A 16,542-nucleotide genomic window follows, 5' to 3' on the forward strand; every position below is an offset into this window, starting at 1 on the left:
GAGAAAATCTTATGCATCATTACCCGCCGAAGCCGGCTATACTGCGCACCTGCACTAGACGGAAATTTCAATGTGACCTGAGGCAGAGGTCACTGTACAGGAGCACATGAGGCAGAGGTTAGCATCAGTTACTGAGAAATGGGCTCATGTCCCTGTGATGTAACAGTTCATCATCCAGGGGGGAATGATGAAATACGTTATTATAGCGTTTCTGTAACTGTACTGTCTTATGAAGATAGAAAAATGTATTCCCATTCAATATTTCACTGATTTGATTCAGTTAGAGTAACCAGTATTCAACCACATAGAGAACAGCAGAGACCTTATCATGTATATAAACATTGCAGTATCAGAATATTCATCTTTTCCTCATCTCTAATAACTTTCTGTAGCCAAATGACCCGAGGGAAGCGGGGGATGAAATATCTGCCCTCAGTGACGTGATTGATTAGCTTTCTTGTTTGTGGATGAAAATTAAGATGTCAAATCATATTCCTGCAGAGAAAATGCCCGTTAATGGTGTTTTCGCCCTATGAGTTTGATGCGGGTCGAAGGTTGATTTGTTGCATCTCTGATAAAATTAGATAAAGGAGACAGGGTTCTGCTGTCATCTGCTTCAACAACAGAAACAGCTTAATCAATGCGAGCAGTACGGAGGGAATTTACTCAAATGGAGGTCATAATTCTTCATTTTTGTTAGTGTCAGCCTCTTCTTTCTGTCAGAGGCAGGTAATTGAAGACAAGAGGAAAACAACTACAGCCAGTCAGGAGCCTGATGCTTTTGTAGACAACAGCCTGCTGTGTTTTCTCTACAGGTCAACACAAGACAGACTGACAAGGGGCTCAGAGAGAGAGAAAGAATTAACAGAGCAATATATTAAAGATATGCATTTTGACCACAGTCAGGGAGACGCAGGGAGCTGTCTAATGCTGAAAACATATGCAAGCAGTTCAGCAAAATGCAGTATTAGCAGTGAGTGAGTTGCGGCTAGGAACGATATTCCTCTATGAAAGACAGACAGGACAAGAGAGGACAGTCGGGAGCTCTGCTCGGGTCGCAGTTCACAGTGCATTCATGGTTTAAGTGAAACCCATCTCGCAGAATGCTGATGCGAGCACATTTTTTCTAATATGGACACAATCCACAATCTTGTATTTGAGTGATTTTAATCTGAGAAGGGCAGAAATCCAATATCAGTGGCAGCTCACTGCAAGAGATGAGTGAGCGGCGTTATGGTGTTGTTAGGCGTGTAAAATGTGTGGTAAATGGGAAACCACTCGGTGTGATCATGCAGTGGCAGATTGGCGGCAGAAAAGATGTCGTTTTCTCGCCATCTGACTCGCTCACCTGCGTGGACTGGAACTGCTTCTCGCAGAAAACAATCAATAACACCTTTGTGTCTCACTTGTGGCTGGAGTTATTTTATAGATATTTCTGGGTTTGACACTGCAAGGAAGAAGGACGTTGCAGTGGAGTCTGCACCCGATTTCAAATGAACACTTTGCTACATGGCCGACAAAATCCAGAGGGAGTTGGTGGGCGATGATTCCACACAGGGTTAGATTGCGAAAATGAAAAATATTCTGTGAGGCTTCAATCACTCGGCAGATGCCTGTATGCCAAATATGCACAATGCAACACAAGACTAAAGATTGATCATAAATACCAAGCTAACAAGCGAGAAAACCTTCTGATATTCATAAGGCTTTTTTTTTTTTTTTTTTTTTTTCACAAGATCTCATAAGGTCTTATTCTGCTTTACTGGACTGCACACAAAGCTCAAACAGATTCTCCAAGACTTTTGTGATGGATCATAAATCCTGTGATACACCGCGTGCCTTCAAGCCGCTCTCGAGAAGAGAAAGGAGCAGAGATAGTAGAGAAGGCGGAGGCAGCAGCAGCAGCAGCAGCAGCAGTAGCAGCAACAGGAAAATTGTATTAATGGCCAAATGAAACAGAGGCAGGGGACGGTGTATGCAGTCTGTATTTTGTTGGGAGCTATGGGAGGGTTGCTAATAATGATAAAGAGCCAGTGCCGTTCCATTTGTGGTACAAGGAGGGGAACCTGCATATGGACACCATCATAACTCAGCCCTTTCATCCATTTCCATGAAAAATCAACCCCCGTCATCAGCATTCAGAAATGATCCGGCAACATGGAGTAATGTGACAGAGAGCTACACACACACACACACAAACACAGATACACATGCACTCATCTACAATATGCATACACAGGCATGGACAGAAAAGCCACACAGATGCACACTGTCTGGAATGCATTATTATAATCCTGATAGATGGATAGGCGTGCCACCACCTTCATCTCCCCTGGATACTACATCATTTCTTGTCTCCCCTTTTCATCCCACCTCTCTCTCTGGATTTTAGGACAGACCTCCCTAACTAACCCTCCCCGTGTCACTTTTACATCAGATACCTGTCAGATATTTAGTTTTCGCCCCGCAGATTGCATGTGACAGCGCCGAATTTATGAATGGGAAAACTTTGCAAATGCAAATATTTCAATACAGGGCATGGCAGAGTGACTAAGTAGTTTGTAGAGTATGAAAATGACGTGAATGATATGCAGTGGCCTCAACACACAATGAATACCTATAAGATATTTTCGCTCATGTTTGACGGCGCATCATCAAAACAACAAATGAGGGAGTATCATTTGTTTTTCCCATCCATCTAGTGGCGTTTACAAAGTCTATGCCAAGATACATTGAAGCTATTCTGGTGGCTTGTGGTTAATACGAAGACACTTTATTTTGAAGTTTCTTTAATTTGTCTCCCATCTGCATATGCCCATAAAACACATATTAGAAGATAAGTAACAAATCAATCAGTTCGGTCTACCGGCTTCTGAGAAAATCCAATAACACAAGAATAAAACCTGTTAAAGGTTTGGCTGTGACAAGCACACTGGTGTTCCAAGAGTCCGCTTTTCAAAAATAAATTGAAAACAGTCAAACAACGAGCTACCCCACTGGCCACACTTGGCTAATAATAGACCGTGAGCTAGGTCATGGCACACTTGGTGACAGCCAAGACAAGGCGAGAGAGAGAAAAGTCTCTAATCAAGTTATTTCAGTTTGACCGGCAATAAAGTAGTCATCACTTTGTCTGCCGAAAAACAGGAAAAGGCTGTGAAAAGCCAAGAGATGAAGGGGAAAGTAGGGCAGGAGAGGCCTGCGATTCAAAGGGCACGAGGTTCCTCTCGGCCCATTATGATTCATGCATCTAACAGCCGTCTTCAGGAGCTGATTAGGATTCATCATCACATAGGCAAGGACATTTTATCCTTGGCCATTAAACCATTAACACATATATTATTAACCCAGTGCATTAGTCATTATCTTTAATTGGTTATTCTTTTTTTATTTGTTCTTTTTCATTCTTCCTCTATTATAATACACGCATTCGCACACACATACACACAGACACAGTTTATTCAGTGGGTGGATACTTAGGCCATAACAATAATATTATGATTCTATGTGATACACTAAGTGCAGTAATGAAACATTATTATGTACAGTGATTTATCATTCAGTGGCTGCTTTAAAAAGCTGAACTCCCCCTTCGATTTATAAATCACCAACTTTATTGAGTATGAAGACATGAATGAGATGACGGAATTCAAAAGTTTTCAGTCTTTGCATTCCTCGCTTTTCATTTTCAAGAATACAGAGTAATTTGTTAAAGCGTCATTATGTTGTCTTTCACAAAATGATGAGGCTTGATGTACATTGACACAATAGTGAAGGGAGATGATCGTGACAAACTCGCAGATTGTATAATTAGACAAGCTAAGCTTATTCTTTCTCTCATTCATTCTCCTCGTTGCTTGTGACCTTGTTGCCTCGGTACAAGTGGAATGAGGGATGACTTTGGTTCAGTTTTGGTGGAAGCTGAAAAGATGCGAGGGAAGAGCAAAAGGCCAGCTTTCACCGGGGGGGAGAGTTTATGTTCCCTCTGCTGCCTGAATCCAAGTCCTCGTCTTTCACTGCTCCTCCCAGCTCCCTCATTCCCTCCTATTGTGTGTTCGCTGTTGTAACATCTGCTTAATGGGCCTCTTCAGTGGATAGCCTCTTCCATCTTCTCGCGCACGCATACATATTGTGTAGGCAGGCACATACACATGCACATGCACATACACAGTCTCTGCTCTGTTGGTTTGTAGTTTCAAATCTTTTTATCATATTTTTTTTCCTCTTTTTAAGGTGTCTTAATAGAAAAATATGATGCTTTGAAAGTGGGAAGGACATTTTGTCAAGTTCATTCAAGTAATTATATCAGTGCATATGTACATTTTATTGGAATTCACACTGCGTGTGTGTGCTATGGCAGGTATTAAAGAGTTGGACAGTGGAGCAGCTAATATTACCTATTGAAGGAGTCATGTAAATATTCTCTCTCTTCTTTTCTTTGTCTGAAACTTTTGAATTCAAGGTTTTTCTTCCACGTGTTTAGCTGAAAATTGGCCTCTTTTGACTGATTCCACACCCTGAAACCAACATTAATGAATCCCAGCAGTGATTTCTGTACACGGAAAGGAGAAATGTCTTCTGGCTGCAAACTGTCTAATTAGCTAGATGGAAACGCAGGCAGAAGATGGCTCAAAGGTTCTGGAAAGTAATGTTGTGTGTGTGTGTGTGTGTGTGTGTGTGTGTGTGTGTGGGTATTTGTCTATGTATGTTCTCTGCCTTGGATTCAAGTTTGTGTAAACTCGGACTCCTGGATCTAAACTCTGGCAGGGATTGTACGGTGTAAGCCACATGAGCAATCTCAGTGAATCAAAGACAAGGCCAGCGGCCTGTTTTTCAGTGAGCTAGCAGAATTAGCTAGCTAGGAGAGCTCAACGCTGTACACAGCATCACAGGGCATTCTGTTTAACTCGGACCATCCCAACAAATAAGCAGGGATCAAAGGATTAGAGCACCGTTATTAAAGCCATCAGGAGATGTGATGCAGGGGCATGCTAACATGATGCTACTCATGTTACGCTCTCACAAGATGGCATACAAGGCCTGGCTTTTGAAACTCAATTTGAAGGAATGCTTTACAGTAAAATACAGTTTCATATAAAGTGTGGACATATTGATGTTTAGATTTGCAGACATTTGGCACAAGTATTCTCAGTGGATTACTTCCTTGGTAGTCTGCGATATTGCAGACCACATCTTGGCAAAGGTTCACGGAGTATGAGAAGATCCCAGATGACACCGGATTCAGTGCTAAAAAAACATAACAAACAAATCCTCTTGTAGCAGTTGGACTGCCTCACCCTACAGTATTCTTTTACAGCTGAGCCATTACGCCAAATCAATATCCCGCCGTGATAATATGTGCTGTATTTAGCCAACCTAAACTTTGCTTTTAGCTTCCCCATCATGCCAGACACGTGGTTTTATGTCCTCGTGTCTGGAATGTGCTGTTGAATCTTCCATTGAAAGGCAAAGGAAATGTGTTTTCCAGATAACATTACAGTTGCAATAAAGCTTGGCTTGGCCTGTGATTGAAACAATACCGCGCCTAAGCCGCACTGAGCCCACCTGTTTGTTCTTCCGTAATTGGATTCTGCTTCATTCCATTTGCCTTAATGCTGATGCATAATGCAGTGTACTGAGGGGACCAGCCATTACCAGCCAGGGGACAAGGCTTGGAGGAGTAACCTGACCTCGCTCTCGCCATCCGCCACCCCGTCCCCCACTCCCCCCCTCTACCCCCTCCCTCCCTCCCTCCCTCCCTGTCCCTGGGACTTCTTTTCAGGGTCCCTGTCCTTCAAAGCAGCCACTTGCTCAGACTAGATGGATTGATGGTTGAGGCTGTGCGCCTGATGGGAACCAGAATAGCAGGTGTTGATGTTACGGCCTACAAGAACAATAAACTGGCCCTCTGCAGCATGTTAATCCAAAATAAACAGGAGCTGGCGCGGACAGCTCGGGCCCGGGCGGAGGGATCCTCATCAAACATAGAATGAAGAGTTGCTACCAAGAAAGGAATGTAGAGCCAAAGCTTAATCTCTCCTTTGTAGTCAAGAATGTACAGCAACACACCTCAGCCATCCACAGCAGGTCAACACAGTGGCCACATCCAGGCTCGGTTCAACTTTACTTTTCCCACATTAAAAGAACATAAAAGTGTTACATGCTGTATTTATACTGTAAAACTGGTTTAGCTGCATACTTAATGCCACAGGTATTACCGGTCACACAATCATGATATGTGTTCACTCTCGTGCCTTCCTGTCCACGATTTTCTTTCGTGTAGGAGGTAGATAAGCGTGTTGCGGTCAAATCTACAAGCATCACAACAGCTTCGCAAACTGTCATCATGACAGAGTCTCCCACATGCTCTTTGCCGTTTCCATCAGGGCCATACTTCTCTCATGATCAGCTGCCTTTCCTAAGTGGCTGGTGTCGATGGCTGTGACTCAGCTCTGCCCACAACAATGATGAAGATAAGACATCTGGAGATAGTGTGTGTGTGTGTGTGTGTGTGCGCACACGTTGAAAATGGGAGCATAAAGTAGCGGTGGAAAAGAGAAGTGGAGCAATAAGAGGAGTGACATAAATTGTGTGGGTACTGGTGTGTATATGTGACTGAGTGGGTGAGCGACGGTGGCCGAGGTTCATTAGCGTGTCATCAGCTGCCTCCACACCGAAATAATAAGGCCCTCTCTCTCCCCCTCTCTTTCTCTCTGCCCCCCCGCCACCCACGCCCCCCAATCTGCTGAATATGAACCGAGCTGTGAAAAAAGAGCATCTGATCTCAAGTCACCTCTCTCGCACACTGACACATGACTAAGGAACAGATAACAGCTGATGAAGCGACAACATTAAAATGGTAGAAGCGAGGTCATGAGGCGAGAGGGATAGAGAGGGGGAGAGAGGGAGGGAGAGAGAGACAGAGAGAGAGACAGAACTTGATGAGCTGTGGAGAAGGCTTCGCAAAATGGAAATGATTGAAAGAGGATGCAGCGTGAATTTGATAAGAAACTGTCATCTGGATCTCAGGGTAAATCAGGGGAGTAGAGAGCATGCAAAATGGAAGAAAAGGAATAGATTTCCATTTCTTCTGACCTTTTTTTCCTGCAGTTATTAGTCAGTAATGCTCTTAATAAACACATCCCCTGGCTACAGAAGACAGCTCACTGCTTTTACCACTGCCTCAACATGAAACAGATGCTGGGACATTGATTGCACTGACATGTAGAGAGACATTTGTGAATGTAAAACATTCTGCCGACAGGAGATGAGAGAAAAAAAAAACATGTAGCAACACTACCACACAGATATGAAAACCTGTATCTTGTTTGCATGTTTGCAAATTTGCTAGTGCACGTGCTGTAAATATGATGACGGCAAGTCAGTTGAGCTTTGATGAGTGGATATGACCACGCTGACAGACGAGTGGAGAGGGTGACACAGCTGGGAGAGAGGGAAGGGAGGGGAGGGGTTAGGTAAAGGTTCACTAGAGAGGAGTTGACAGATCCCAAATGGTAGCCTTTGGAAATGCTTGGTTCCATTGCATCAGCTGTGGAATGATCCACAGAAGACATAAAATGATGCCCAAAAGACAGCTTCACGGACAATATGGTCTCTGTGGAGCTGGAGGGGGGAAAATAGAAATGAAAACTACTAACAGCAAATAGCATTAGCATCATTGCATCATTGTCACCAGAGTGGGGAAAAGCCTACACTATTCTCCATTTGATACGAGGCCCTAACACAAGACAACCATATTGTTTTTTTTACAACTACTGTATGTTCTGCTGCCATGATGGATGCAGGCGGTGCCATGTGTTTGACCCCTATCCTCATGTACAGGAGACAGCACCTGGTGTCTCACCACAACATCATTAGTGGTCAACCACACAACACACACACACACACGCGCGCGCGCGCGCGCACACACGCACACACACACGCATTCTCCACATGATATTTTTAGGAGACGTGATTCAACCACTACAGTGGCTAACGCTCAGAGATTCACACCCCATGGGCTTGACAGGAAAGGATCCATTTCCTGACAGCAACCGCAAACCATCCGTACATGCACCACGTACATCCTCCTCGGTGCGTGTGAACTTTGTGTCTCTTGAAAAGTGTTGAGGTCTTTATGGGAGGAAAATACATAAATGTATAATTACAAAGCATTGGCACAACATGATATCTTTTTTTTTTTTTTTTAAAGAAATGATGCAAATTCCTTGATCCTTCCTAAGCTTCTGCCAGTTGTAAAAAAAAAAAAAAAAAGAAAACCTAAAATGCTACAATTAAACTGTGAGTAAAGCACTTCACTTTCCCCTGAGAGAGTTCTCTAGCACATCTGCAAATACTTTCTACCTATTATTCCACAAAAACCATGACTAACCCTGTTAAATCCACTTAAGAGACAACATTAACGACCTGAAAGTGTTTTTTTTTTCCTGAATAAACTACCTCAGTTTAAACTCTCGTCTACAGGAGAGAAAATATATTAATTATTAAAAATCTATTCATGCAGAAGGTGGAAATGAAAACGAGGAATTTTTACTGTTTACTGCACACGTGATAGCACTTGTGGTATTGTAGTAACACCCTCTGTACCTGTGTTTATTGCATTTTTTTTCAGCCTCCACCATCGCTGAGAACGGGAGGAAAACATGCCTGAAGCTCAAAGTTTTCGTCCGACCATCAAGTAAGTGTTTGCATGCAACACAAGGCTTTGTAATAGAGCTTGCTGAAGTATACATTTCGGATTGAAAATCAAAACAATTTATGTCTAGGTCTCTTGTTACCTCGCTGCCTCCTCAATTACCTTTTGCTCACTGTCCAACATACCCCCTTTTCATTTATCACAGAACTGCTTTACTTCTGAGCTATTTTTTTTATTTTTTATTTTTTTATGAGAAGGATGATAGATGATCTCATCAAAGGAAATTCAGGTCACTTCATACCTCATCTGAATGTTGCCATGAGCTTTGTTGCTTGGGATGTTTGATTTCAGGGCTGAAGGGGGGGGGGGCTTCAAATGTCACTAACCTATTTGGCATATACCTCTAATGATCTCTCATTCTCCCTATTTTCTGTTATAGACAGCTGTGTGAAAACTATAGGCGTACATGACCGTGTTTTTGATGTAAACGACAAAGTAGACAATACATTAGAACCACGAGGTTAGTATGGCTTCCTGCTTCCTTTTTTGATTCTCTTCAGTGTGACCTCCATACATCTGTACATGTGTCTCTTGTTCTGTGCCTCTTTCCTTTCGAGCCGTTTGTCTGGATGCTGACCTGTGTCCCTCCACCTCCCCGCCTGATGCTTCTCTTACACTGACTGTACGCCAGATTTCCAAAGTGGTGTCACGTCACCGTCGCTGCTTACGCGTTATAAATTGCTGTTTGTGTAATTATACTGTGGGGTTCTACTGCATGCTGATGTGTCAGTTTACAGTACGTATGATTTACTCATAGACGCGCATGTTTCACACTGTTGTCACTTCCAGCTGCATGTTGAGCTCCATATTCTAATCTTGATTATCAGGATCACTCACTTGAGTGTTTTCTAATTAACATGACCAGTGTAAAAAAAACAAAACAAAATCATTAAATGATATGTCCACACATACACATTCACACAGCAACAATACATTTGGCGAATTTCAATTTTACGTTTTACTCTTCACTGAGTTGCAGTTTGGCTCTGTAGCGCAGCACTGATTATTTTCTGTGCTCAGAACGCGCAGCACTTTTATGTCTTCATACATGTCTCACCCAGTCACTGAATTGAAACACTCCACATCTCACCCACATGCTGCCGTTTCATTCCCAGCACCCGCTCACCCCATTGTCTGAAACGACACAAAGACCCGCCTCACTGGGAATATACAGTAGAGAAGAAACTGTCAAATACAGGACGTTAGTCATTTAAAACTGATATTTGAGTATTATTTAAAATTATTGATTTTTTTTTTTTAATTTTAGAAAATTAATTAAAGAAAAATTGATGTTACATTCTAAAAATCAGAGGAATGTTACATACAAGCCAGACATATCAACGCTAGAGCATAAGACATTTGTGATGCCCACCTGCCTCTCCTGCTGCCTCATTTTCTACCTGCCTATTTGTCCGCCTTCGCTATCCTGCCTGCATCTTCCACGGCTGCCTCTCACCTCGCATGCTACTTTTGGCTCATTCCCCTATTATGCTCTCCAAAGGAGGGAAATTAAAACATTCATCCGTCATCTGCTGCTGCCCTGTCCATCCGCTACCACACACACACACACACTCACACACACTCACACACATTTGTATAGTTATGTAACTGTCCGGTCCTCGGTTCTGTCTGATCTTTCCTTTGCTGCGCACGGTTCATCTCTTTTCCCATGGTGCAGCTGGCACATGGCTGCTCACACATACTGATGCCACTGCCAGGCAGACACAGGAGGCACCTCACCTGAGAGATGAACTGAAAATGTTTCTGAGGATGAGAGTAGAAAACATTATATAGCAACTGAAGTTCATATGGCAACTCAGACGTCACTATTACAGCCTTAAATATAATTGTTACACTGAACAAAACTTTATGAACAGGAGCCCGGGCACCTCAATTATGCACTGCTGTCTCTACTTTTGTCAGGTTACAGCTGTGTAGATCACAACACAAAACATCTGAGATTAAAGTCATCGCATAATGTTTTCTCTCGTCTGTAATGTACTGTTGCAGTTTGTACCATAAACAGCAATTCACCTCGCTTCTTCTTCTCTCCTTTAGACGATACCAGTCATGAACCAGCTGAGCCTTCCCGAAGTGAAACGAATGCTGCGCCACACCTGCAGAACACAAGTCCGCTCTTGGCTTTGTTGCTGGTCTGCCTAGCAGCACTCTTCACTTTATAGCGCCTCCCTCTGTCCCGGAGGGCATTTACACCTAGTGTGGCCTGAATCTGCCCGAGGCTGCAGGGAAAGGGGGGCAGGGCTTTGGGTGCAGCGTGTTTGCTTGATTGGGCATCAGAGCAGGCTTCTCAAGGAACCCTCTATTTTTTTCAGAAAAATATTTAAGTGGTCTTTCTCCGTCTGTGAGTGAAAAAAGTTGATGTTGGAAGGGGGAGAGATAGTCCCCCCCCTCTTAAACCTTCAACTAAGATGCCAAATCTTGTTTTTTGACACTTAGTGATTCTTATTTTCCCGTGACTTGACATCCCTTTACATCACGTTTATGTCATTGCAGCACTGATGTTTACCCAAACACACATGCACGCGCGCACACACACACACACACACACACGCACGCACGCACGCGCACGCGCACGCACACGCACACGCGCACACACACACACACACACACACACACACACACACACACACACACACACACACACACACACTGCTTACAGAGACAAAAACAGAAATGCCTCTACACTAACAGTCATTAGCAGTAGGGTTTTTACAAAGTTGTAGACAGTAGCAGCGTTACACAGTAGGAAAGTGAAGATTCTAGGTCTTAGAAATGACATACATACACAAATAAATAGTTACCCCGAGACCTCTCAAGAAGCCTTTCAGAAAATATTTTTGATCAAGTTCTGCTGGGACTTTTTGCACCCATTTTACTGGGAAGTGTGGTACAAAGCTGAAATATGAAGATGTGGGGGTGGTGGTGGGGTGGTGGTGGTGGGGGGGGGGGTGAAGGTCAGACTGGAAACCACAGCACTGAGAAATACAATGGCATGCACCTTAGCCCGCTGATCTTCAGACTGTCCAGGTTTAGAGACTGAGTGAGTGATAGTAAAACCTTCTCTTGTCCTCCGTTGTGCTAACCCTAACCCAAAGCATTCGCGTCAATCTGACTCGCAAAACAGCTGAAAATTGAAACTTTCTTACCAGACACTTTGTGGGCCTGTTATTAAGATCAAGGATCAATACCTTTTGAGAGCTGATCACACAATTTCACGGCAACGGTCACAGTCGTTTTATTCTATGTTTACTGGACTGGGCGGCAATTGTTGTCTGTTCCATTTGAGTATTAGTCGATATTAACACCCCCATAAACATTTGCATCTGCAGCTTTTTTTTCCTTCCCTATTGATTGTTAAAACTATTGTTTAAAAATGATTCACAGCTAAATTGCACACTTTGTTTTTTTGTTTTTTTTCTAAACCATTAAGTTATTCTACTTTGCCATTGGTGTCTCCAAACATTGAATTTCACATTGCAGACACTGTAAATCTTGTATTTTTCTATTGGCTGAGGTTCACTTAAATGAGAACAATAACAGGGGTCATGGGAAGGCGTTTAAAGAAACCTCTCTTCACACATTTTTTCTTCACATCTTTTAAACATAGCTTCAGCTCTGAATCATGCTCGTCAAATAGTAGTTAGCTAGTTCCCACATTCAGTTCAATGCAGCAGTTAGTGCAGCATTTACGGGACTGATGCGTTGTGCCAATTAGTTGAAAACACACTGCATGAAGAGAGAAATGTCCATTTAGTTCAAGGCAATGCACAGCTCTGTTTAGTCTAGCCAGGTTTATGTTAGCACTTATGTTCAAAGAAATTCACTGTGTTATAATGATATTCAGTTTCCTTCAGCTCCCACTGATGCACATGGTGAGTTAGCATAATGAAAGCTATTATGTCTTTTTTTTCTTTCAAACGGAGGGGCTTGTTCCTTTGCTTTCAAAGAAGTAAGGACAGATAGAGAAATGAACTCTGCAGAAAGCGACTGCCTTTCGGAGTCAGGTTTTGTATGAGAAACAGGGTACCGATTGGTTTGGAAAAGACAGATAGGGAAGAGAGAAACAGAGCAAGAAAAGGAGCGCAGGCGCAGTTGCGTGTCCAACCCTCAGCTCCTAGTGTTACTGGTTTAAGTGACTCTTTAATGAGGTTCAAAATGACAGGCATGTGGACCCCATGTTGTGGCAAGGGGAGTTATTTCTGGTATTAAAAATAGATGGTGGAAGGCTTGGGGGGTCTCGGGAGGTGGGTGTAGATTTCCACCGCGGGGGGCGAGGGGGGTGGGGGTGGGGGTGGTTTAAAGCACCAATGACCTTGCAGTTTGAGAGAATTGGTGAGTGAAGGAGACGGAAAGAATTAAACAGAGAGACGCACACAGACAGAAAGACATGGGAGGTAGCCCAAGGTAGTGTGACTAGAGTGCCTAACAAAAACAAAACAAGACAAAACATCTAAAAATCCATGCAGCACTACTGGGGAAAAAAAAAAAAAAAACTGATTCAATGACAAACACACTGTTCAGTACCATTCAGTCTTAAAAAGGCATGTACTGTTTTGTTTTTGCTTTGTTTTCATTTTTGTGGCTGCCTTTTTTTTTTTTCAGTTTTTTTTTTTTCCCCCCTCAGAAAGACTGCCTTCGCCTTTTGCCATTTGTTTTTTGTGCTACGGTAACAATGCTATTACAGTGGAATAGCAGCTCAGCTATGGGGGGTAATAGGAGACAAGGCCATTTAATGAGGTACTAATTTTCAGGCTAACACCACAGGGAATGAGACCGCATAAGATTCAAAATGGACGCTTGTCAGCAGATTAACACTAGACTTTTATCAGAAACCAGCTTCAATTGTACTCTCTTATAGTTACCAATACTACTATTTGTCATTATTGCTATTATTACCATGGTTTATTCTGTACACACCTTAACTTGGGAAATGAGGATCAACTTATAAACTGGATACTGTGTATCCTGAGGTAGTCAACCATAAAACATGTAGTGTTAGGTTAGTATCTGTTTTGTACCTTTCTGGAGGACAAAAGAAAAAAATGAGATACATCATTGTTAAAACTGTATAATTATTATTATTGTTATGATGATGATGATGACGATGATGATGATGATGATGATTATGACTATTATTATTAGGAAAACTTCTTGATGTAAATAGTGTTTGATATTAAAGTATTAATTTGGTTCTTATGTCTTTTCTAAAAAATGAATACGGTATTATCTCTGGGTTTTGCGGAGTGTGTACTGTCCTCAAACAATGCATTGTGTGCTTTGATCCTCAATGCCTAATGAAACTTTGAGCTAATACGAAGGGGAAACCTGTGGGAAATGTACACGTACCAGTGTACCGAAGGCTGAACATTAGCCAACAAGTGGCTCACCTGTTACATGTTTCAAAACCAGTCACCAACCCTCACCATCTCTTCACATAAGGATCCTGCCTTGGAAAGAAACACTTGGGACTTAATGGACGGCTTTCTTTGTACTTTTTTGCCTTCAATGTTTGAAAGCATGTTGGTCAGCTAAAAGCTCTGCCATGAGTGGACTGTTGGCTTTTTAATGGAAGGATCTCACCAGTTTCATTATGTGGCATGCGCATGAACTTGATGACATGTTTAAAAAGAAACAAAAAAAACAAAAAAAAAGTCAAAAAAAGTCAAAAAAAGTTTTAAAAAGAAGGTTTTCTTTTGCTCTTATTTTCTTTTTCTTTAAGACGTATTAGATTTTTCTGATCACTGTCATGCTGTGTGTTTTTGCATCCCCCCCCCTTTTGAGTGATTTCATTAAGCTGTTGTAGTTACAGATGACAAATGTACATAACACAAACCATTGTTGTGAAGTTACAGTGGGGGTGGGTCATTTTTGTAGTTCAAAAACAACTTTTAGTTTTGGTTTCCTATGAATGACTCTTTCTGTACCCATCTACTGAATTCATCCCATGTAGTTGCAGTCTGTCTCCTCTGACTATTCATCCTCTCTCTGCTCTCCCAAGAGGAGACATTTGGGAGTGTATACATCAATGTGTGGACGTTTTTCAGTGTGGAAAAAAAAAAAAAAAAAAAAGAAAAAAAAAATGTGTGAGACCTTTGAGTTTGTGTGTGTGCGTGTCTCATTTGCTGTTGCCGCAGTGAATGGGAAGCGGCAACCCTCTTTGGCAAAGAAGAGTGTTTCCCATGCCTTAGCCCTTCAGCCTCTGCCCTGGCAGCCCCGTCTGTGTACAAGACGCTTTCTGCCATTGTGCTTTTACATGGAATGGCTGCTGGCGTCGAAGAGACTACAACAGGGCCCTTCACTTTCTCTCCCTTTTTAACAACCCTGAATCACTTGTCCCTACGGTATACATTGGTCCTGGGTACAGTTCAAGGATTACTGCACCCCCCCCCCACACACACACACACCCCCACCCCCTCCCCTCTCTCCGCCAAATCCTAAACTGGATTGTGAGCGGAGTAAAGCCTATCATCGATCCAGGTTCTGTGCGTCCAGGGCAAAGCCTCTCTTCGTCAGCTACCCTGTTGCTGATGAGCCACTTGTTCATTTTGTGCACCTGTCCTGTCCCATTCTTCTCGTGCTTGTATAACCTCCACCACACCACCTGCTGTCCTTCTTCCCTCACCTTTGAACCCCGCTCCCACTTTGACATCAGTGGGGAATATTTCCAACCTGCTCTTTTACAGTATATAAACAACAAAAAAAAATTTGACAAAAAATAATCTGTATTTGTATATACACGTGTCTGAGCAACTATGAGTAATACAATAAAACGGAAATACATTGCTTTGATGATTGTGCTGCTGTTTTTGCTGCTGTCTCCTTTAACAAAAGTTATGTCAGTCCAACTTCACGGTATCAGTCAGAGGCACGCATATCAAATCTGTCACTGCATTTACTGCATTAAACGTTGCTACTGTAAGTAATACAGAAAATGAACATACTCCTCTGACATTCAAGCAGAATCGTGTCTCATCATGTGCCAAATTGGATGCCATTACCACACACACACACACACACACACACGCACACACGCTTTCTCCCTATCTGTGCCTCTGCCTAGCTGTCTACACTGTGGAATCACACCGTCTAAAGACCGAGAGGTACACCATCCATCAGGATCAGAATAAGACCTTAAACCTCCTTTCACTTCAGTCGGGCACTAATGAGGACACCTAATAACCTTCTGCTGGACCCCATCAGCGCCATTTAGCTTCACCCTCCATTATCTCTGGTAATTAGACTCAGAGCCAGCAAGCCCCGAGGACCAAAGGGGGGGAAAAGGACCCCTGATAAGCCAATTGAATCCTAGCGATGTTACGAAGATCAGTCAAATTTGACTTAACAGAATATAAACATTGCTCTTTATACGGGAGATACATGTAAACAGTTGGATTTGATAAAGAAAATAAAGAAAGCTTGGATTCTGGAATAGCTACGCTGCCAGTATATCTTGGTCGGTATTAAAGGCTTTTTCAGCGACACTGTGGGTTACAGTGAAGATTAAGTAGACGTCGCTCTGTAGGGCTGGAATAAAACGTGTTGAAAATCTCATCCAGGATGCAATCCTCTCCAATCTCATCCTTTTCCAAAGCTGGTGCTTCTTTTCTTTTTTCTTTTTTTTAAGCATCAGAAAAAGAAATGCTTTATGCATGAACACACTTGACATGATGAGCCAATTAGTGTCAAGTTGTTCTTCCCGGTGATATTACCAAAAGGAAGGCTCCGAAGATGCAGGTGTGTGTGCGTCTGTGAAGACCAATAAAGACAAATCACTGCGCCTCATCATTAAATCTGGGGTAATGATA

General features: G+C 42.6%; 1 protein-coding gene across 1 annotated transcript in view; it reads left to right on the plus strand.

Moving 5' to 3' along the window:
• The window catches only part of efna5 (ephrin A5), a 95,966-nt gene extending 85,067 nt beyond the window's left edge, over window positions 1-10,899 (plus strand). Inside the window, exons 3-5 of the mRNA XM_022757822.1 lie at window positions 8,633-8,698; window positions 9,096-9,176; window positions 10,775-10,899. Coding sequence (XP_022613543.1) covers window positions 8,633-8,698; window positions 9,096-9,176; window positions 10,775-10,899 — 272 coding nt within the window. The remainder of the gene's footprint in view (window positions 1-8,632; window positions 8,699-9,095; window positions 9,177-10,774) is intronic.
• Window positions 10,900-16,542: the final 5,643 nt, after the last annotated feature.

Source organism: Seriola dumerili, unplaced genomic scaffold, assembly GCF_002260705.1.
Source record: "Seriola dumerili isolate Sdu_G_001 unplaced genomic scaffold, Sdu_1.0 BDQW01000290.1, whole genome shotgun sequence".
Taxonomy (NCBI): domain Eukaryota; kingdom Metazoa; phylum Chordata; class Actinopteri; order Carangiformes; family Carangidae; genus Seriola; species Seriola dumerili.